Source organism: Silene latifolia, chromosome 5 (genome assembly GCF_048544455.1).
Source record: "Silene latifolia isolate original U9 population chromosome 5, ASM4854445v1, whole genome shotgun sequence".
Classification (NCBI taxonomy): Eukaryota; Viridiplantae; Streptophyta; class Magnoliopsida; order Caryophyllales; family Caryophyllaceae; genus Silene; species Silene latifolia.
This window is the reverse complement of record NC_133530.1, coordinates 10042093-10065735: the sequence shown is the minus strand read 5'-3', so window position 1 is coordinate 10065735 and position 23643 is coordinate 10042093. Positions and strand designations below refer to the sequence as shown.

Here is a 23643-nt window from a genome sequence, read left to right as displayed (position 1 = left end):
ACACCTTTAAATTTTGCGTTTTTAGAACGTTTGTTTGACTAATACTACCACTTCACCAAATTTATGTAAGCTAATGGCTACTTCATGATTTTGAATTAGGTTATAGATCTTTAATGACAATTATCTAGGTATGACAATCTGATTAAGATTTTTATGATTCATATCATACCATCCTAGAAGCATACATGTTAAATGTACGAAGTGGAATTTCTTAGTGTTTAAGGCATAAGTCGATACAACATGCCATAAATCATCAATACCAATAATCAAATATTAATATTACTATTATAGAATATACTATTAAGATCAACTCAAATACAATAACAACAATATTTTTAAGATAATGTCTAATTATACCCACCCACCATTTGTAAAACATAGAACACTGCAAAAATTCAGGTTATGTTATTCATGATTGAATTTTATCCCACCATTTTTAAAACATTGTAGTTTAATTGAATAATATTTCCTCCCTTCCACTTTGGTGTCCTACTTTCTATTTTGGGAAAGTTTAAGAGATAAATGTAAAACTACTACTCTACCCCTTTATTTGGGAAGAATGGGTACAATGTCATTTTGATGGACAGATAGTTAAAAGACTAGGGGAATAATGGTAGTCCATCATTTTAGCTTATCAAATTAATTTAGAAAAGGAATAATTAATTTGGAATAAATTTTACAAAAAGGAGTACAATAAAAGTTGAATGGAGGAAGTATGTAGCAAGAAAGACGAAAGACTTAGCGAATTGATGATGAAACAACTTAATTATGCGATTGCACAAGAAAGAAGACCAACCTGAATGGTAAGTAGTTCGCTCCAAAGGAGTACATGGAGTACACTTGAAAGTTCATCCTTCTAACCACTGCCTTAAATGATCACAAGCAACCTAACCAATACCCACCAAAATAGAAGTAGCGCAAAAGGAGGCGTCCACAATGATCTTGTGCCACGGAGAATTAGGAGGGCCTTAAAAAATTCGATTAACAGGTGTCTAAGGGCGGATTTCAAGAGTGTTGGTAAGAGATCATGAAGAGCAATAAAAATGAGTAATAAAGCATTAAACCCACTACGGGTCAAAGGGGTCTAACACTAAGCTAACCAAAGCCACCAAATGAATAAGAAGAAGATATGAAAGTAAATTAAGATGCGTTGGAGTGATTGAAGTGTTGATGAAAAAGTTTAAGTTAAAAGTCAAATTAAAGGAGTAAATGAAGTTAAACGAGAGCTCACAAGAACCCTACACATTGTGAAGCGAAGGAAAGTCTCACATTATGTGGATGGTGTTCTTATAGTGATGGTGACACATGCCGCAAGAAGGTGAAATAGGCAAACCTCCAGAGGAGAAGGTAACATTATGTAGGAGTACAACTAGCCTACCAAGAAAGACACAAGAAAAGAGAAATATGGTGTTGGTACGAGTAGAACACGACCATTTAAGGCTGGCAAGAAAAGAAGAGTAAGGTGAGTAGACTAACAAACAGGCCAGGTTCGTGTTGTTCGGGTTTGGCGGAATTCGGGTTAGACTAGGTCGAGTCGGGTCATTTCGCGTTTAAGTTATTTTTGGGTATATTGTTTATTTTCAAATTAATTATTTGGAGAGAATGATCAATTTGTTATAATAAACATTCGGGTCAGGTTAAATAAGCAAGCCAATTTAGGTTTTGGTCATATTTGGGTCCTCAATTCGGGTTTAGGTCAAGTTTGTTTGGGGGCGATTTAGTTTTGCTATGTCATAATGAGGGTAAGAGAACTCTTTGGAATAAGAGAGACCTAATGAGAAACTTTTGAAGGAGCACAAGTTAAAACTTATTGTCATAAACGTTCTAAGAGCCATTGACTATAATGGAGAACGTCAAACACGTTTTTAAGGTGGGGGAGGAGAAGTCCAAAAAGAAGGGATTTAAGAAGTCAAAGGGTATACAATGTACCACATATATATTAGTCACTATCATACTTTAGTTAAAAAGATGCAAAGAGAGAATACGCATACTATGTAAATATTGTATGTAAAATACGCAGTGTTAAATTAATTAAAACACAAATGAATTGTCATTTTTGCTTTGTTTTATCAATAAAACCTCAAAACTACTATGTAAAGGAAAAAAATGTGTTATCGAAATGTCAATTAGTTTACCTTATAAAATCATATGTTTAATCAATAATGATCGTTAAGCAAATTATAAAGCGCGAAGTAGCCATTGAGCCCCATTACTTTGGCTAATTGTGAGATTGCGCCCCTTAGGTTTAGATTGTAGCAATTAAACCCATAAATTACGCAAAAGGTGAAATTAAACTCTTACCCAAAATCTCATGAAAAATTCATTTTCTCATACCAGAACAACTCAAGTATAGGTTTTGTTTAAAGAAAAGTGCAAAATTCTTAGGATGTTCAACATTCATATTGTTGAAAATGATCTTAATAAGAGTCCCGTGCATCGCACGGGCTTTCCAACTAGTACATATATATAAAGCAGAAACTTTTCGAGTGATATTAGAGAGTCCAACTTTTTTAGAAATAATAATAAGTGTAGATCTAGCTTTTTCCTCTTAATAATTTATGAGAAAATTATCCTAATCGAAGTAGATCTAATAATTTATGAGAAAGTATAATCCTAATAGAAGTAAATCTAATAATTTATGAGAAAAATAATAGAAATAGAAATGGATCTAATAATTTATCGATTATTCTTTACTAAAATAATAATAGAAAAATAACTTTATAAAGAATATTTATTTTAGAAATATTTATAACGCAAAAAGAAAATCATATAATAAACGTATAAAAGTGTTAAAATTGTATATTTTATAAACATACAATAAAAAAAAGAGATTCTAATTTCTTACAAATATAAAATATTGTCAAAAATCTATGTTGTTCGATTTTAACTATTTAGTGAAACTCGTGTAGTAACAAAGATAATTTTATTTACAAACTTTTTTGAATATTTAAAAGATTTACAAAACCCGTAATTATCTTACAAAAACCTTAGGAGAAAAATGATTTTTATATTTTAAAAAATATTTTAGGAAAAAGCAACATGTCTTAATAGGAAAAAGAAGTAAAGATTAACATTTACTTAGCATTTGGCAGAGAAAAATTTCTACAATGACAATATTAGAAATGGCATAAAATAGTTTTAACTCTGATTTTTTTTTATTTTTTTAAAAAAACCTTAAGAAAAAACTGATTTTTATTTTTAAAAAAAATATTTCAGGAAAAAGTAACATATCATAGTTGGAAAAAGAAGTAAAGATTAACATTTACTTAGCATTTGGCAGAGAAAAATTTCTACAATGACAATATTAGAAATAAACAACTTCAACGATGGCATGAAATAGTTTAAACTCTGACTTTCTATAACGTATCAAATGTGTATGATTAAATTACCAATAATATTCACATAAGATTAAAAAAGAATTGACTACCATTTAAAAATATTAAATAAATCTCATATCGATTTTGTCAAATGAGCCAAAAAATTAATACAAATGAATAAAGTCAAGAATTACGATTTTATGCGAGACTAATAATCCAAGAACTAGCTAACTATGAATAAATCCGTGTACGATAAATATTTTTTTAGAAAAATTGTGAGAACTATATATAATCTACTATTATATCATCGATTTTTTTTCTTCAAACTGGTTTCAAATTCATATCAAATCCATAATACACGTTAAAAATGTATTGAACTGCCAAATATACAAAATTATGCGGTTAGGCCGGTTACATCAACTTTTACTTTCCAAATTCCAATTCATCTATGTGTTTTATTCATTTAATTATTTACCTCGGTTTGCGTATGGCTGGTTATTAGACTTATTAATTTGTCATGTACTGATTGTATATTTAAACGTGCAATAGTTTTTACAGTAGCTTTTCATAGTTTTTTTTTTGGAAAATTTCCATTTTAGTCCTTGAGGTTTGGGTTAATTCCACTTTAGTGCCCTGCATTTTGCATAATTTCACTTGGTGTCCTGAGGTTTCGACTACTTCCCACTTTGGTAACCTGAGTTTTCAATATAATTTCATTTTGGTGACCTAAAACATTTAATAGTCAACTTTTATCTTAATTATATTTCCAGTAAAATAAAGTGCAAAATTGGATATTAAACTGTATAGAAAACAGTATAATTAACATAATATTGCAAAAATATGTCTTTATGTTCAAAATATTTTTTTTAGTACTCCCTCCATTCATTTTTTATCTTCCCATTTCAATAAAATATTTTCCACATATATTAGAGAAGTGTGAAGATAAAAGATGAATGGAGGGAGTATAAAGTAGTAAGAATGTTATGTATAGGTCACTAAAGTGGGAAGTAGTCAAAACCTCAAGGTAGCACAGTGAATTATGCAAACCTTATGACACTAAAGTGAAATTAGGCTAAACCTGAGGGTAGCAAAGTGGAAATAGTCCTTTGTTTTTTTTGTTAATGGTTAACTATGAGATATTCCATATGAGTTTAGTTGGATAAAAAGTACTCCTTAGTGTAATAAATTAGGTCAGACTCATATATATTGGTTTAGAAGTGAAACGGGTACATATATGTTTAGTAATTTGAAGCCATTTTCTTAAAATTGAAACTCTATTCTGAAATTTGTTCAATTTGTTATTATAAATAAAGAGTAGAATAAAGATGTAAGATAATGAGACTTGATTTTGTTAATACATAACATTTTCAATAAACAAAAATGAGTTATAATTTTAATAGATATAATAATTTAAAAGTAATTGAGTTTAAGAGTAGTATCCTAATATCCTACTCCCTCTAATCCACCCAAAACTCCTGATTTGTTTTTTGGAGGTCAAATTTTGTAAAGTTTGACAGTTAATTCACTCAAAAATATATCTCACATCTAAAAAATTAGATTTCGTATTATATATTTCACATGAAGTTCATAGGGAACAACCAGTCTTAATGATAGATAGTCAAAAACAAATTTGTATTGTTTAGAGATCTAACAAAAATCCTCCAAATAGGCTGCATATATAATTGAGATACATGTTGTTTTGCGTACCACCATTCAACATTTACACTGTCGTATGCTTACAAAATGGAATATTGGTAGATGTTATTAACTAAAATCGGTGGTGCGTACAACAATAAAAATAGGTAACTACATAATACAACGGTGTCTTCAGATGCTATACAACTGAGATAATTAATACCAAAAAAAGTACATTTTATGTTAAAGGGACTGATGCTCCATCAACAATCAACTAAGTCAACCCAAAAGTTTTTTGTGTTCCGATTTTCAACATAGTTGGACTTTTTTTTTCAACTTAATTTACTTCTACTTCCAAACCATGACAATGTAAACTAACGTGTGAATTCTTAGAACATTCAACATGCATATTGTTAAAGATGATCCTAATGGAAGCCTCATGCATCCTATGTAATAGAATCACATATATTTTTGTATTGCTGTTTAGAGACTATTAATTTTATTGGAATTCAGTATGGATTTGATTTTACGAGAAGTATATAAAGAGTAAAACACTCTCTTAATTATAAATAATCAAGGTAAATTTATGCTATAGACCGGAGATCTAACATTTTCTCTAAACACACTAGATAATTATGATACATGTTGCTTTACTTAACACCATTTAGTTTTACGTAGTTGTTATAGGTTAAAATAATTAGCAAAACTCATAAAGGTCTGTCTCATTTAGTAAGGGCGGTTCATTTGGTGAGCTGCACTATGTTTATGGAGATAACTATTGTATTTAATTAAAATCAGTGATACCTATAACAATAACGGAAGAACTAATTACATACTCTTACTATGTTACTTGATGTTTAACAACTAAAATGATAACTACTAAATGACAAAACTTCTATGCTAAAAGCACTAATAGTTCATTGATGATCAACTAGACCAACAACGAACTTTTGTATATCAATGATTTAAACATAATTGAACTTCTTTTATCAATTATAGACTATATTATACAGATGATCCTAATATGAGCCCCGTGCATCGCACGGGCTTTTCAACTAGTAATAATAATATAGTAATATTATTAATAATATTATAATATATTAAATAATATAATATATTAATAATAATAACTAAAAAACAAATATGATAAGTATAATATAAGTATTATAAATAATAATAATAGATGTAATATAATAATTAATTAATATACTAATAATAAATATGTTATTAATAATATTAATAAAAATGAATATATTAATAAAATAATAAATATAATAATAATAATAATAATACCCTAATATTGCCATTAATCATAATAATATAATAATAAATAAATATAATAAATATAAATAGTAATATAATAAATTCTGTAAGGCCCATGGTGGTGGAAAGGGGTGCACCTTTCCTGAGTGCACTAAGGGTGCCGAAGGAAGCACCTTGTTATGTAAACAGCATGGTGGTGGTAAGCGATGTACTTACCAGGGAGGCGAGGTGTGCACCAAGAGCGTCCATGGTGGGACCTTGTTTTGCGTGTCACATGGTGGTGGTAAGAGGTGTAAGGCACTTGGATGCACCAAGAGTGCTAGAGGCAGAACAGAGTTTTATGTGCGTCATGGTGGCGGGAAGAGCTGCAAGTTTGAAGGATGTGGAAAGAGTGCACAAGGACGTACTGATTTCTGCAAGGCGCATGGCGGAGGGAAGCGTTGCTTGTGGGGCCAGCCAGGGTCAAGCCAGGGTGAAGATGGCAGCGTTGATCACTGTGATAAGTTTGCTGGAGGGAAAACCGGGTTCTCGTGTTGCTCATTTGCGCTCAAGTCCAAGACAAGCGAGTCCATGGTAATGGACCGTTGTTGCTTCGAACATGAAAGAAACCTCATGAAACCCTTATTAAACCAGCAAATGATAACATCGTAGAAGGAAACTCGAGACACTGGAATGGTTTCGCTTATTGGGGTTATGAACATGACATGATGGCTCTCGAGACTGCGCTTCCTAAAGATGGTCACCTAATAAGCACAACCGGGGAATCCTCGTACTCGGCATCTCTACCTGAAGGGAGGGTGCATGGAGGAGCTCTCATGGCCATGCTAAGAGGGAACTGATCAGTCAGATGATAATTGGTGCTTCTCTGTTCAAGGTTCGATGCTCGACGCGGGGGTTAGCTACTTAGCTCTAATAGTCTGATCTTAATTTCCAGTTTAGTGACTTGTTTCTATCTGTTAATGAAGTTATTTTTATTGCCATCTGTATTTTTATAAAACACATGTAAACGTTTACTTAAATCAAAGCTTGTTTTATAGATGAACAGATTATAATCCACATTTTTGTTGTACGTTCCGACTGCATAACATGGTACTCCACAGTAAAAATTTGGCCGTGGCATCGATTCACAGCAGAGTCGGTATCAGGCAAAGTTTAAAAGGTTATTTTGATGGCTGCAAATTAATCAGTTTGCTGTAAAAGTGGAGAGAAATAACCGAAGTACTCCCATCGTCTAAATCATTTGTTTATACGGAGTATTTGATTAAAATATCTTTCACAAAGAATTTTGAAAGGTAAACAAGTGATTAAGACGGAATGAGTACATTTGAATTTCCCGAGCTGGATAAATTTAGAGCCTAGCAGGTGTGATTATTTACCTGTTAAAGTGTCAGTGAATGAGACAAATAATTCCTGCAATAAACAAAACAGCAGAAAATTGTCCATAACAGGAATCAAAACATGAAGAATATTACCAAGCTCAGAAAATCACAGATCACAGGTATAATGTCTCATGCCAAAATGCTAAACTGAATAATGCTCTGCATCAGGTATAGATCAAGAAATAAAATACGATATTCCATATTATATAAACAATAACAAACATACAAGCCGTTCGAACGTTTATTGATTTAGATGTAAAATAACATTATAGTTGCATATTTTCATGAAAACATTACAAAGCTAGACCGACTACAAGCCAAAAGCGAAACAAGATAGAAGCGGATACTGATAGTGCTATCACGCTAAGTATCGCCTTTGAATTCGGACCAACATGAGAGTAACCACCACGTAAAGCTTGTCATAAGCATGAATCCAGGCACGGAAATAGGCAATCCTCCAGGATCTTTTAACACCAAAGACACCACAAAACGCCCAAAAGCGGTTATAAAACCCGGTCATCACCGATGTATAACCCTAGATCAAATGCATTGTCTTTGCGTTTACGATGAATTTCATTTATGCTAGATCCTTTTCCGTCTCCATCACCAGGACACTTATTTGGAAGTGGTTCACCACAAAGCCCAGGATTCCCAGCAAATGCAGAAGCATCGAAGCCTTGAATCTGAGTTCCTGACGGAATTCTTCCTGAAAAGTTGTTGTTTGCCAAGCTCAATATTTCTAAGAAATTTAAATCTGAAATGGTTGAAGGGATCTCTCCGGAAAGATGGTTATTCGAAAAATCCAGAGACTCTAAAGACTTCAAGCTACCGATCTTGGCAGTGACAGACCCAGTCAGATTGTTTCCTGAAAAGTTCAGGGAAATCAACCCTGTCAGGCATGAAATTTCACCTGGAATGCTCCCTCTTAAATCATTGCCAGAAAGATCCAAGCTTTTAACAAGTTCCAGATGATTAGCATAATTGTACAAGAATCCTTTCAGTACAAGGGAGATATAATCTTTGTATGAGGCGTAGATGGTTGAAAATGTCTGAATAACAATAGGAAGGCTCTTTTTCTGTGTCATTGCTTGAAGCATGCATAAGCATTGTGGTATGACACCAGAAATATTATTCATAGATAAATCAAGAATTTGGATAGAGGGATGGCAGATTTCTGGAGGTATGCTTCCTGAGATGGAGTTGTGTCGAAGACTGAGAACAGTCAGATTGTTTAGCATACGCCCCAAGCATCGCGGTATCTCTCCAGAAAATAAGTTGTCTCCAAGATCTAAATATGACAACACAGTTAACTTACACAAGGACAGAGGTAGCTTCCCTGAAAACTTATTATGTCCCAAATGCAAACTCCGCAAGTAAGGTAGATTAGCCAATAAGCTAGGAAGCTGTCCCGAAAAGCTGTTATTTGATAAATCCAAAACAGAAATACGCCCAACCTCAGACCAGCAATCAGCAGGAAGCTCGCCTGACAAGTTGTTATGTGAGAGGTCGATACCGAACTGAAAGTAACTTTGACATAGAAAAGAAACAGGACCAGAGAAATTATTTCTTGAGAGATTCAAATAGATTGCATTACTGACAAAAGATGGGATGGTTCCTTCAAGAAAGTTACAGCTCAAGTCTATGGCAGGATTCCTGTCAAGTACAATTGGGAAATCTGTAGGCAATTCACCGTGAAGTCGATTATGGGAGAGAATGATAAAAGTAGCAGTTGAAGAAAGGTTCCAGAACCAAAACGGAATTGTGTCTGAAATCCCGGTATTTGACAAATCCAACCTAGAAAAGTTAGTTTGCGTTCTAAGCCATCCTGGAAACCGAGAACCTACGCCACAAGAAGCAAGACCTATAGTGTCCAAATGAAATGGAGGAACCCAACTAGAGGCCACGTTCAAAGTCAATGAGTTAAAGGAGATATCAAAGTAACGCAGACTAGAAAGATTTGCGAGATGGCTAACACCAAGATCGCCTTTTAGTGAGTTTGAAGAAATATCCAAGTGTCTGAGCATCGAAAGCTGTCCTAGGCCTGGATGCACACTACCATTTAATTTGTTGTTTCGAAGTTGCAATACTTTCAAAGACCTAAATTCAGAAAGATCAGGAATTGGTCCAGTTAGTTGATTGTTGTGCACATCAAAGATGACGAGACTTGAAGGTCTCCTAAAATAAGATGGAAGAGAACCATTCAGCTTGTTTGAGTGGAGTCTAAGTTTGCTTAGGCTAGAAAACTTGGTGAAATCAGGCAGTGAACCGCTGAAAAGGTTCCTGTGCATGGAGAGGGTTGTAAGTGACTCGTTTGCACAGGACAAGGACCGAAAAATGCTCATAAGATCACCCTGGAGACGATTTTTGGACACATCCAAACTACGTAACCCACAAAGACCTCCTAAAGAACTGGGGAGATGACCTTCAAGTCTATTATAAGAAAGATCCAGATGTGAAAGAGGAGTCATTCCTCTAAAACTATTTGGAATTGGGCCAGTTAAGAGGTTGTTAGATATGAATAAGCTGACAAGAGACCAAGCGGACGAATTTTCAAGATTGTTGTGCGAAAGATCAAGGTACCCAAGCGACTTGGAGGAATTAACATTGAGTTGAGAGTGACGTATAACATTAGGGAGACTGCATCCGCTCAAGTCCAGATGCTCAAGATGAGGTAGGTTGCTCACAACATGGAGCCAATCTGTGGCTTCAGTAAGGGTAACGCTATTGAGAACTAGGCGCTTTAATGAAGTGAGACGTGAAAGCATGCTAAGTGTACTACTTGCGTACATTGAGTTATATTGGGGTACCTCAACTATACTTGCGAATAGGTTATAAATGTTTACCTCAAGTGTTTCCAATCTTGTAAGGTTTCCAAGTTCTTGAGGAATCTCCATTCCTGGATCCTCATCAGTGAAGAGAAAAAGATGTCTTAAATTGGTGAAAGATAGAATGAAACTTGGGAATCCTTTAGTGAAAGATAGTACATCCAAGTCCAGCCGCAGGCTAGCCAAGTCATCTACCAAATGCGGTGAAGGTTCTCGTAAGACTGGAGATAATGCGTCACCACATAAATTAGAGGGGATTATCACAGGTAGATCAAGGCCGATTATTCGCGGTGAGGCTCTGCGCATGAAATGCCAGGCCGATTCGTGATCGGGGAAAAGGAGTAATTGTAGCGTCTCGTGCACTCGGAAGCATTTCGAGAAGAAACTTTCTATCATTCTCATTACACCCTGTCATGTTAAGCTTTGAGCTAAAACATGGGTTAGTTGAGAAATGCAGGAGCATTCCAACCAGAAAGAGCAAGCAAAAATACTGCCTTCCATGAACATAAGGGATTTCCAGCATTTTCTAAGGAAATATAATAATATATAAGTATTCTGAGAGATGATTATTTGCAACAAGTGTTCTTAAGGCCATTTATAAAAAAAATGAAGAAGAAACAAACAGCCACCAACTTGGAAAGATGAACAGTTAAGAGAAAAAAAAAAATCAGTGAAGTGCAGTTGACTGACTTCACCCATCATTTCAAAAGGCCATGGCACTGAACGGCACTACCGCACTAATGTAAGACACATTTTTTTCTACTCAATCAACGACCCCCTTCCATACGTTGCACTTGAAACATCCACCCAATCCCGCCGCGTCATCTTCTCAAAAGGTCAAAGTCAATTATCCAACACAAGTTTGGTTCAATGTCACAAGATGTTACATGTACATTCACTAAAAGGTTACAATGTACATTCATTGGATTAGCTATGGACAATGGGGACTAATATCTTTATTAAATATGTTAGTACATGAAAGGATGGATTTGATTTGGAAAATAAAAATACAGTCGGGAGGGTTTGAGGGTGAGTGGCAGTATAACGGGTGTTTTTATACAATATACTTGTAACTAGAGGCGGATCAGCTACTGGCTGTATGGGCTACAGCCCAACCCATTTTCAGAGTTAAAAAATTATAGTTCATTAGACATTCAGCAAAATGGAGTAGTATAGTTGGTAAAATGTGCTGCCATAAGGTTGTCACTGGTTGTGGGATAGGATGTTAGGCGCTAGTTCGATACCTATAATACTCAATTTTTGCTTATTTTTGTCCTTTCAAAACTCTTTGTATTTAACTTGTGTTTTTCAAAGCTTTATGCACTAACACTGTCCAATTTTCCTATTTTTTTTGTTGCTGCATTAATTAAATCGTAACAATATGGTCTTTGTAAAGAAAGATAATGATAAATACTTGCATCACTAAGTTGAATTCCAAAAAAGTTAGTATTAGTCATTTTGACAATTAAAAAAACACGAGTACTCCGTATTTCAAAAAGGTAGGCGGGATCGTAAGATAAGATGGTTTGTTAATTTAATTTACTAAGCAACTATTAACAAAATTGTGGGCAGCATTGAAAAATATTTTTATACGAGTAAATACTTTTTAAAAATTTGCTCGGATATTTTTATAAGAAAAAATTAGTATCCTGTAATTCTAATTAAAGTGGTTTAGGCTACAACAATAAACTAGGTGGAGTTTACATACATACAACCATATAACTTCGCATGACAACTGACCACCGACTTCGACCTAACCCTACATACTTTTAATTGGGGAAAGATGTCTTAAATTGGGGAAAGAACGAATGAAACTTGAGAATCCTTTAGTGAAAGATAGTACATCCAAGTCCATATGCAGGCTAACCAAGTCATCTAATGAAGGCAGTGACGGTTCTCGAAGGGCCATATACTCCTCACCACATGTATTAGAGTCGAATATTACAGGTAGATCAAGGCCGATTATTCTGCCAGTGAGGTTACTGCATGAAATGCCAGGGCTATTGCAGCAGTCAAGTAAAAAGGAGTTATTGTAGAGTCTTGTGCACTCTGGAAGCATGTCGAGAAAAAAAGCTCTATCATTCTCATTACAGCTTGTCATGTTAAGTTTTGAGCTAAGGGAAGGGTTAGTTGCGAAATGCAGGAGCATTCCAACCAGAAAGAACAAGCAAAAATACTGCCTTCCATGAATAGAAGGAATTTCTAGCATTTTTAGGGAAATATACATTTTCGGAGAGATTATTTGCCACAAGTGTTCTTAAGGGCACTTGAAATCTATATACGAAGCAAGCACACTGGCAAATTTATCGAAAAATGAAGAAGAAACAAACAACCATCAACTTGAAAAGATGAACAAATATCAGTTACAATTAGTAAGAGACTTGGTCTACTAATCACCCCCTTTCATACATTGCACTTGAAACATCCACACAATACCGCCGTGTCATCTTCCCAAAGGTCAAAGTCAATGTCAAAGTCTACGGTTTACATAAATGTCATTGTTAGATGTCTAGCTAAGTAAAACATGCTTGAAAATACCCAACAAAGCAAATCAATAGATCAACCTTGACAATGTCAAAAGCTAGTACTTGACAAATCTACAGAATTAACTACAAAAAAATCAGGCCGAATTCTAGGCAGTAGAGTTTTAGGCGGGAAACTGTACTAACTTTGCGTAATCTTTTTACTCCCTCTGTCTCAGTCATTTGTTGTGCTTTTCCATTTTAGGGTGTCTCAGTCAATTGTTGTCCTTTCTATTTTAGGATTGTATTAGGTGAGCAATTTGATCATTTACATTGAATTTGGTCCACTTGTCATCTTACAATTGGCCCCCTCCTCTTTCCTTAATCTTTGTGCCAAATTCAAATGACAACAATTGACCAGGACGGAGGGAGTAGTAGACAGGGGATACGGTAGCGATGACAGGTCAGACAACAAACTTGTTAAAAGTTTGATCACTGCTATTGCTTTAAGCTTAAAAACGTAATAAAAGTCAACAATTTGCAGAAAAGAAATTACTACCTCCGACTCAACATATTTTTTACGCTTTTATTCATTTGTGAGGAGTATTTTAATAAAATGTAAAGAATCTATTGAGTCGGAGCAGTAATATTAATTTCCTCACTAATTAAGGCAAGGCTCACTAGTCACTGCAGCAATCAGTAAAATATCACTGAATTGGGTCAATTAATAGACGAAGGATAAATCCCCATCAATTAAACAGGCAATTAACAGAAGAAAAAGTAACGGAAGTACTATATAATAAGATTTTGGGGAAAATGTGGAGTACCTTAAGCTTAATTAGCTACATCATCACCGGAAGAATAGTTTGTTTCTTCACCCTCTGAGAAAGCTACTCCGGCAATTAAGAGATAATGAGCTACCTTGACGGGATGGGCCTGTAGAGTCGAGCACGAGTCGGATTAGTTTGGATTGGATAGATCAAGTCCAGTTATTTCAGATACGGATCAGTTAGAATCGTGTTATTTTCACCCCTTTGTTTTGGCTAATTGTGAGGGTAAAGGCCTTAAGAATTAAGATAGATTATAGGTAAGTTTAGTAAAAAGTGAAATTAATACCCTCGTGAAATCTCGATCTCATGAGCAATTCATCATACCAACTTAATCACAGTAAATGTTTGACCACGAAAAGTGGAGGAGTTAGGGGCAAACGCCAAACAGGGACGGTTGCTCCTCAAACAATGAAAATTTTGAGAGTTCTAGAAAAAATGTACTGTAAGAATTTTTCTAATACGGAGTACATCTTAATTAGAAATTTGATTTTTCCGAAATTTTTCGCCTCCTAAGAGCATCCGCAAAGGTGAGGCTCCCCATATTTTCTCTTTCCTTTTCTTATTCGTCCACCTCATTTTCCACTAACTTTTCCATTTACCCTCCCCATTTCATAACTATATCTATGCAACAATGAGGTTCTCCAATTCACACACAAAAATTTGGGAACCTCCCCAAAAGTAACACAAATTGCCTTACTTTTCTTTTGGGGACCTTCCCTAAAAACAGTGGAGCCCCAAATGTTGGGGAGGTTGGTGCAACAATGAGGAGCCCCATATGAAGAAATAGAGTGTATATGGGGAGCTTGATTTCCACCTTTGCGGATGCTCTAACAATTATATCTGTATCTGCCTATAGGCTATAGGCTATAAACACGAAGTTTACTAGTTACTACACTCGTGTACGGTCAAGAATCCAACCTTGTAGCAAAAAAAACAAGGTTACTAAATACTAACTGTTGGGTTTCTTTGATTGATGATAACATGCCCATTTGATGTGTGTTATCTTAGTTTACCTTTTCAGGATTTATGGTTAAATCAAGCTTGGATTAAGAAGTGTTGAGTTGTTGATCATCCAATTGTATTGAGTCATAGGCGTCATCTAATGTACAAGTTAGAAAGTAAAGTATTTTATAGTAATAGAAAGCAGATCAAGACCATCATTACTTTCACAAGTAATACGGTGACACTGACTATTGCCTCAATTCATAACACTTGAACACTCTCTTATCTTTCAAAAGCCATTTACGTGTCTTACATTTTGAAAGATAACTTTCAGATTTTTTCAAGGATTTGGCCTTCTAGAAAAAGTGGTTTGAATAATTATCATTTCAAAATATTTCCTCTTTGTACAAATTTGACCCTTTGGTCTTTCATAAAACAATAAATGCTTTTTGCCATTTTTGTGAAAACTTGTCATCATGTGACTTTGTTTTCCCTTCTTTGTTTTCTGAATTTGCATGATCTCTTATGGATAATTTCAAACACTCTTTCTCTCCTTTGCCTTTTGAATAAGAACCTTCTTTGGTGTAAGTTTGGGAAGTTGTTGAGACTCATCACATGTGATGGTCTTTGACCCTCAAAACCCTAACAACTCCCTTGCTCATCCTCTCTATAAAAGGCGTGCCTCTTCCTCTCATATCCTCAAGACTTTTTCTGAGATTTAATCTAAGTTTGCAAATTGTTTTTCAAAGCTTAAAACCAAGTCTTTACTTTGCAAAGCTTTTAAAAGTCTTCAAGTGTTACAATCATGGCTACTGTTACTTTAACATACTAGACTCTCTCACTTATGAATTGTTGATCTTGTAAAAGTTGTCCACCTCAATTCTTTGTTAAGAATAAGCTAGTGGAAACTTGATCCTTATAACATTCTAAGTTTGTGTGTAGAGTTTAGGACGGAGTAGTCTTCAACTCTTTGGCAACCGGAGTAGGTTGCGAGTTGGCTTGTTCTAAGAACGGAGTAGTTCTTGAACTTGTATCACAACCGGAGTAGGTTGTTGTCTTTTTATTGTACGGGTTTTTAGTAGTCGGAGTAGATCACTAAAATAAATCAATAAAAAGTAGATTGGACGTAGGCACTTGAGTATTTGCCGAACCAATTCAAAATCTCGTGTTTGATCTTCTTTGTTTTATTCCGCTGCTCTTTATTTTGTTTGTTTTGCTTTGCTTAACTTTCCAAGTAATGATTCTCATCATTTTGTCACATTTTTGGTCTGCATGATCTGTACTCCATAAACCGAGACAAATAGTTCTGATCGTAAGCGATTGTTACTTTCATACTTCAGCAAACACTCATTTTATTACTCGTTTAATCTTGCAATATTACTCGAAGTATTCTCTCATCCCTTTCGCTCTTACAACTTACTTTAAATTAATAAAGTTGAAGTTAAAATTTTAAATAGTACATAATTCACTCCCTCTCCCTCTTAGATACTTGAATCCATAAACTCAACACTAACCACTAAGCCACCCCTATATTATCCCCTACCAGTAGTTCATACGTTGCACTTGAAACATCCACTATAATCCTGCCACATAATCTCCCAAAAGGTCAAAGTCAAAGTCAAAGTCTACGTTGTAGTTAAATGTCTAGCCATGTAAATCATGGTTAGAAATACCAAATAAAGCTAAACAATAATTTGAGGTCCAAATTTTCACAATATCTCATTATAGACGGCACATATCCATCTATAATTAAAGACGGGTCAAATACAATATCACATTCCTAATAGAACAAACAACAAGTGGGGTGGTGGGGCCAAAAATGTCACCACTTTCAAGCTACTTGACCCGTCTTTAGCTATAGACGGATAAATCCGTCTATATCAAGACTAGCTGCCAAATTTTTAAGGATAATTTTTTTGGGTAATGCTAAATCCAACACATAATTTTACTCTTTCCAACACATTTATCTGCTTTATTCCAACTCTAACCCTCACTTTTCACACCCCAATTGAGAGCAAGAAGCACATAAACACCAAAAAAGAAAAAACAACACCATCCCAAATTTGCTCCGACACCATCTCTGCCGTCGGTCGCTACTCCGACACCATCTGCGCCGACGTCCATTTTTCTGACACTGTCTGCTTCGAAAATAACATTCAGCGTGTTTATTTATGTTCCATATGCCAAAGATCGATTCAGTCTTCTTTGCTTTGGAACATGATGGAATCAATCAATATTGTGGTACAGCAATCAGTCTATGAAATCACTAAAACTTAGGAGAGACGGTCTCTCACTAAGTTATTGAGAGACCAATCTTTCGTACCCTTTTATTTGTATTTCGTACCCTTTTTATTGTTGATCGTGACATAGTAATTCCGTACCTATTTACATAATAAATGTACCCATTTTATCATTAATCATGATTTGTACCTATTTTATTGCCTTTAGTACCACATTTTCTTAAAATTGTACAATGGTCTCTCAATAAAGCTTATTAAGAGACCGTCTCTCAAGAGACCTACACCTATGAAATTCGCAATCCAATTTTCACTACAACTCATATCAAATTCTCAATGCAATTTAATACACTCGTTGAACACCCAGATTGACTACTCTTCTTTGATTGTCTTCTGCCTGACTGCCTATATCTATGAGATTCTAAATCTGAACCCTAATTTTTTTAAAAAAATAAAACCTTTTTTTTATAGAAAAACATTAATTAAATCGATAAAAAGACGTGTATTAATAAAATTGTTGATAAAACAGAGGCCTTACATGCGATATATGCGAATTACAATCCATAATCGTCGAACTATTAACAAGTTTGTTAGGTTTTTTGATAGGGAAGGAGGAGAACTCTTTTTTTTTTTGTAAGACGAAGGGTAGTTATGGTATACAAGGTACAAAATGTGTGGGATTTAGTAAACTAGTGTGCGGGATTTAGCAATTACGTTTTTTTTCCTCGTCTTTTCGGTGTCAGGGAATCTACAAGGACAGAAAAATAAGAAAAATTATTAGGTTAGATACACCTAGATACCACGTATATCACGAGATTATAGACCATAATCAATGAGAATACTTCTATTTTGTACACGTATATCACGAGATTACAGACCATAATCAATGAGAATACTTCTATTTTATACTCCGTATTACTTAGATATTTATAAAAGAAGTTCAAATTCTAAATTTCTCATTTGCCAAGGTGTACCTAGTGCACCGGATTAGTTTGTTATGTTTGAGTTTGTTATAAATTAAGGTGGCGATGATGTGCGAGACCAACAAACTTGTAAGAAGTTTGAGCACTGCTATTGCTCTAAGCTCAAAAGCATAACAAAACCATACAAGAAATTAATGGGAAATGATAAATACAACCCGATAAATTGTATTTAAGGAAATAAATACTTAACATAATTTCGGCTCATAGCACCAATCGGTGAATCGCGGAATTGGGTCAATTATATGCAGAATATTAAATGAAACAAGCAAACTGACAGAAGAAAAAAGTAGTGGATTATAGAAATCGGAAGGTTGAAAATTGGTGAGAAGAAGAAATGATTAGTGCCTTAAGCTTAGTTTTTTTCCTTCACCATTTGAGAAAGCTACTCCAGACTCCAGAGAAAAGGAGAGATAGTGGTTGAATATTAGAAGCAGAAAACGGGCCAGTCGGATCGAGTTTAAGTCGGATTAGTTCTGATTAAGTTACTTTTTGTGTCCCAACAGGGTTTTTAAGGACAAACTATTGAAGGTTGACGTAGTCCCGTAACTGTATTAACAGTTCAATTACTCAATTCGAAGGAATTCAGAGCAATTTATTAGGCAAAGTTTTAAAGGTTATCTTGACCGCGTTGATAGTATAATGCCTAAATTATAAGATCACGTCTCAAACCGAGATCTTATTAAAATTATCAATGGTATAGTCTTCCAGATCGCAAATGTATCAGTCTCGCGGGTCTTAAACTTCCAAGCAAGAAAAATTTAGAACCTAGCAGACCATTAAAATGTCAGTGAATAAGACAACTCATTACTAAAAAATAAACAAAACAGCAAAAAAATTGTCCATCACAGGAATCAGAGTTAGTGAAGGTTATTAAAATGTTTGCATTGGGTTAGTTAGTGAAGGTTATATATTCTTGAATCTTGACCGATCTGGTTGGGTTATTTCGGATTTAAATTAGTTAAAACCGTATTATTTTTAAGTTAGAGGGTTTTAAAGTGTTTCATACTTCGTACTTGTATAATTTGTTTGTGGGTTGTAAATTGGGTGATAGGGCGTCACGTAAATCGGAATAATATCGAGATTGAATATTACCCAAAGTAATTTCATTAAGAGAGTATGATTGTTGAATTGTTCACAAACAACAGGGATGAATTCCATTGTCATTCTTAAACTATATTGTCTTTACTCGATTTCTTCAATACTAAATTTTAACCTATGTTCAGTTTTTAGGCTACCGTCACTTCTTCCATGTTGCAACAAAAAATTGGGTATTTGGTAACAATAACTTTATTTCTTATATTATCCTAAAATTTCAAAATAAAAAAAAAAATAGAAGAGGAAAATGAAAATGATCTGTACAACAATACAAGTACTTTACTAAAATAACTCTGATGGTACTGAAGATGAGTATCATTCGGTGCAGTAAAAGGATTATACATCTGATGTACTACCTCCAATTCTATAAGTGTAATCTCATTTTTCATTTTGTTATCTCTTTCTCAAAAATCGAGGTTACTCAACTCTTGAATATCGAATACATCACTATCTTTTACCCATTATTCAAAAATTTATACAAAACATCAAAACACATTATGTTGATTGCCACAAACCATTAACCGATGGTAATTCACTCATTCTTTTTTTATTTATACAAACAATGGAATTAATCTCTAAAACAAACATTAACTAAGGCCGTGTTCTTTTGACTTAATTTCAACTCATTTTAGTTCAATTCATCTTCATTCAACTCCATTAAGTTCAGTTCAGCTCCATTAAATTCAGGTCAGTTAGTTTTAGTCCAAAAGAACGGGGTCTAAATATTATATGGAGAAGGAAACTCCAATAGCATCCTATCGAAGAATAGTCCTAACTCCTAACACGTACTCCTAAGCTCTTATGGAGCTTGACCGGAAACCCGACCTGCTATAACCCGACCTGAATGTTTAGCAAACAAATTATTATTAAAAAAGGATGACATGAATAATTTGTTACTCCGTAGTAATTAACTCGAAAATGACCAAAACTCGAAATAACCCGATCCAACCCGAAGACAGCAAACCAAAACTAATCCAATAAACCGATTCATCATTGCTTATTCATGGAATATTTTACTTATTCATGGACATTTTACCACAACTTTTCCATTTATTGCCCTTTATAAAAAATTAGAAGAAAATAACTCTCTTTTCCTCTTTCTATCAAAAGTTAAGCAAAATTTTCCCCAAATTTCTCAAATAAAAATTGCAATTCTCATATTAACCAAGTAATAATTCAAACTCCATCCATTAAACATCAATTTTGTTATTCAATTAAGTAGGTGTAAATTGAATTAGGATTAAAGAAATAATTAGGGTTTATTGAGTTTAGGGTGGCAGAGGGGGAGGACGACGCAGAGGTCGGACGTCAACAGTGGAGGGGTGGTGCGGAAGGTGGCGCCTAGTGGTATTTGGATGGTGGTTGTGAGGTTGAGGGAGGAAATTGAATTAGGAGCAAAACTGTAAAATATTAGAAATAGGAGGGGTAAAGTTGTAAATTGTGTTCATAATTGAGTACCCAAACTAATTTACTAGGCCTAAATATACCCATCTTAAATGAAAATTTGCCGACCTAAATATACCTTTACTTGCATACACAAAATCTCATTATAGACGGTACATATCCGTCTATAACTAAAGACGAGCCAAATATAATACCACATTTCTAATAGGACAAACAACAAGTGGGTTAGTGGAGGCAAAAAATGTAATCATTTTTAAACTATTTGACCCATTTTTAACTATAGACGGATATATCCGCCAATAACAAGACTAGCTGTTTTCCAATCCCTTCCTAATAGTTCCCCCGATCATTTTACGGTTTTACCCCAATCATTTACAATTCTGAACTTTTTCCTCATCCAATTTTTCTGGGATTCACAAATTTCAATCATCAATTGCAAATGAAGGAACTTGTGAAAATCTGATTATTTATATGATTCAATTCTGAATTATACTTCTTTTATTCTGTGTAATTAGTTATTTATGAAATCATCGTCGTCGTCTTCGTCGTCAATGAAGCTGTTGAACAACCTAAAATATACAAGCTTAATATTAGGGATTTCAAATTTAGGTGTAATTATTCTGGGTTTAATTCTAATTGTTTTTGGTTACCTCAAATCATGCACTCGTCCCCAACTTGTGCCTTTCTATTTACTTATCTTTGCTTCTGCTATTCGCATTTTCGCCATGATTCGTTGCGCTATTGCTCAACAAGCTGCTGCTATTGCTCGATGCTGGGGTTAGCTACTTAGCTCTAATAGTCTGATCCTAATTTCCAGTTTAGTGACATGTTTCTATCTGTTAATCAAGTAATTTTTATTGGCATCTGTATTTTTATAAAACACATGTAAACATTTACTTAAATCAAAGCTTGTTTTATAGATGGAACAGATTATAATCCACATTTATGTTGTACGTTCCGACTGCATAACATGGTACTCCACAGTAAAAATTTGGCCGTGGCATCGATTCACAGCAGAGTCGGTATCAGGCAAAGTTTAAAAGGTTATTTTGATGGCATTAATAGACTAATGCTTAATATCAAGGCCAAGTCTCAAACCAGACCTAATTAGAAACTCATCAAAGATACTGTTGAGGACTGCAAATTAATCAGTTTGATGTAAAAGTGGAGAGAAATAACCGAAGTACTCCCTCCGTCTCAATCATTTGCTTATATTTGACTAAAATATCTTTCACAAAGAATAAAAAGGTAAACAAATGATGAAGACGGAAGTAGTACATCTTGAATTTACCGAGCTGGATAAATTTAGAGCCTAGCAGGTGTGATTATTTACCTGTTAAAATGTCAGTGAATGAGACAAATAATTTCTGCAATAAAAAAAAACAGCAGAAAATTGTCCATAACAGGAATAAAAACATGAAGAATATTACCAAGCTCAGAAAATCACAGATCACAGGTATAAATGTATAATGTCTCATGCCAAAATGCTAAACTGAATAATGCTCTGCATCAGGTATAGATCAAGAAACAAAATACGATATTCCATATTATACAAACAATAACAAACATACAAGCCGTTCGAACGTTTATTGATTTAGATGTAAAATAACATTATAGTTGCATATTTTCATGAAAACATTACAAAGCTAGACCGACTACAAGCCAAAAGCGAAACAAGATAGAAGCGGATATTGATAGTGCTATCACGCTAAGTATCGCCTTTGAATTCGGACCAACATGAGAGTAACCACCACGTAAAGCTTGTCATAAGCATGAATCCAGGCACGAAAATAGGCAATCCTCCAGGATCTTTTTACCACCAACACACCACAAAACGCCCAAAAGCCGGTTATAAAACCCAGTGCAATACTGATGTATAACCCTAGATCAAATGCATTGTCTTTGCGTTTATGATCCCGCCGCGTCATCTTCTCAAAAGGTCAAAGTCAATGTCAAAGTCGTTTACCGTTTAGTTAAATGTCTAGCTATTTAAATCATGCTTAAAAATACCTAACAAACTAATTGTTGGTCAACACCCAATTATCCAATACAAGTTTGGTTCAATGTCACAAGATATTACATATACATTCACTAAAAGGTTACAATGTACATTCATTGGATTAAATGAATTAGCTATGGACAATGGGGAATAATATCTTTATTAAATATGTTAGATTGTTAGTACATGAAAGGATGGATTTGATTTGGAAAATAACACATAACAATCTCACAAAATATAATCAGACAAGGGGACCTGACAAATAAAAATACAGTCGGGGAGTTTGAGGGTGAATGGCAGTATAACGGGTGTTTTTATACAATATACTCGTAACTAGAGGCGGATCAGCTACTGGCTGTATGGGCTACAGCCCAACCCATTTTCAGAGTTAAAAAATTATAGTTCATTAGACATTCAGCAAAATGGAGTAGTATAGTTGGTAAAATGTGCTGCCATAAGGTTGTCACTGGTTGTGGGATAGGATGTTACTTGTTAGGCGCTAGTTTGATACCTATAATACTCATTTTTTGCTTATTTTTGTCCTTTCAAAACTCTTTGTATTTAACTTGTGTTTTTCAAAGCTTTATGCACTAACACTGTCGACATTTTCCTATTTTTTTTGTTGCTGCATTAATTAAATCGTAACAATATGGTCTTTGTAAAGAAAGATAATGATAAATACTTGCATCACTAAGTTGAATTCCAAAAAAGTTAGCATTAGTCATTTTGACAATTAAAAAAACACGAGTTAGATTATGGATACAAAACTAAATAAATAAATACAACGAAGGGAGTATATATTATGGATTTCAAAAGAAATTACTTAAATATTGCAAAATGTAAACTACAATTATAGATTTGCAAAAGATGAGACTAACAAATTTTGATGGCATTAATAGTACAATGCTTAATTTCATGATCAAGTCTCAAACAGAGATATAATAAGGAATTACAAGAGATATGTTGCGGACTGTAAATTAATCAGTTTGATGTAAAAGTGGAGAGAAATAACCAAATTAATCATGTATTTATATTTGATTAAAATATCTCTTACAAAGAATAAAAACGTAAACAAATGATCAAGGAAGTTCATCTTAAATTTCCCGAGCTGGATAAATTTAGAGCCTAGCATGCAAGTGTGATTATTTACCTGCAGAAGTAAAGTAAACAAAACAGCAGAAAATACTGAATAATGCTCGGCAAATCACAGATATAAATATCACAGGTATAATATCTCATGCCAAAATGCTAACTGAATAAAATGCTCTGCAT

General features: G+C 34.2%; 3 protein-coding genes across 3 annotated transcripts in view; 1 reads left to right on the top strand and 2 right to left on the bottom strand.

The window, feature by feature from the left end:
* Window positions 1-7259, top strand: part of LOC141656666 (uncharacterized) — a 30400-nt gene extending 23141 nt beyond the window's left edge. Inside the window, exon 4 of the mRNA XM_074463641.1 lies at window positions 7090-7259. The gene's annotated coding sequence lies outside the window, so the exon portion shown is untranslated. The remainder of the gene's footprint in view (window positions 1-7089) is intronic.
* LOC141656664 (receptor-like protein EIX2) overlaps window positions 1-23643 on the bottom strand; it is a 398824-nt gene that overhangs the window by 12592 nt on the left and 362589 nt on the right. The gene's annotated exons all lie outside the window — the stretch shown is intronic.
* LOC141654801 (receptor-like protein EIX2) lies at window positions 8098-10815 on the bottom strand. The gene has a single exon (XM_074461918.1). It carries the CDS (start codon window positions 10813-10815, stop codon window positions 8098-8100), a length of 2718 nt encoding a protein of 905 aa, XP_074318019.1.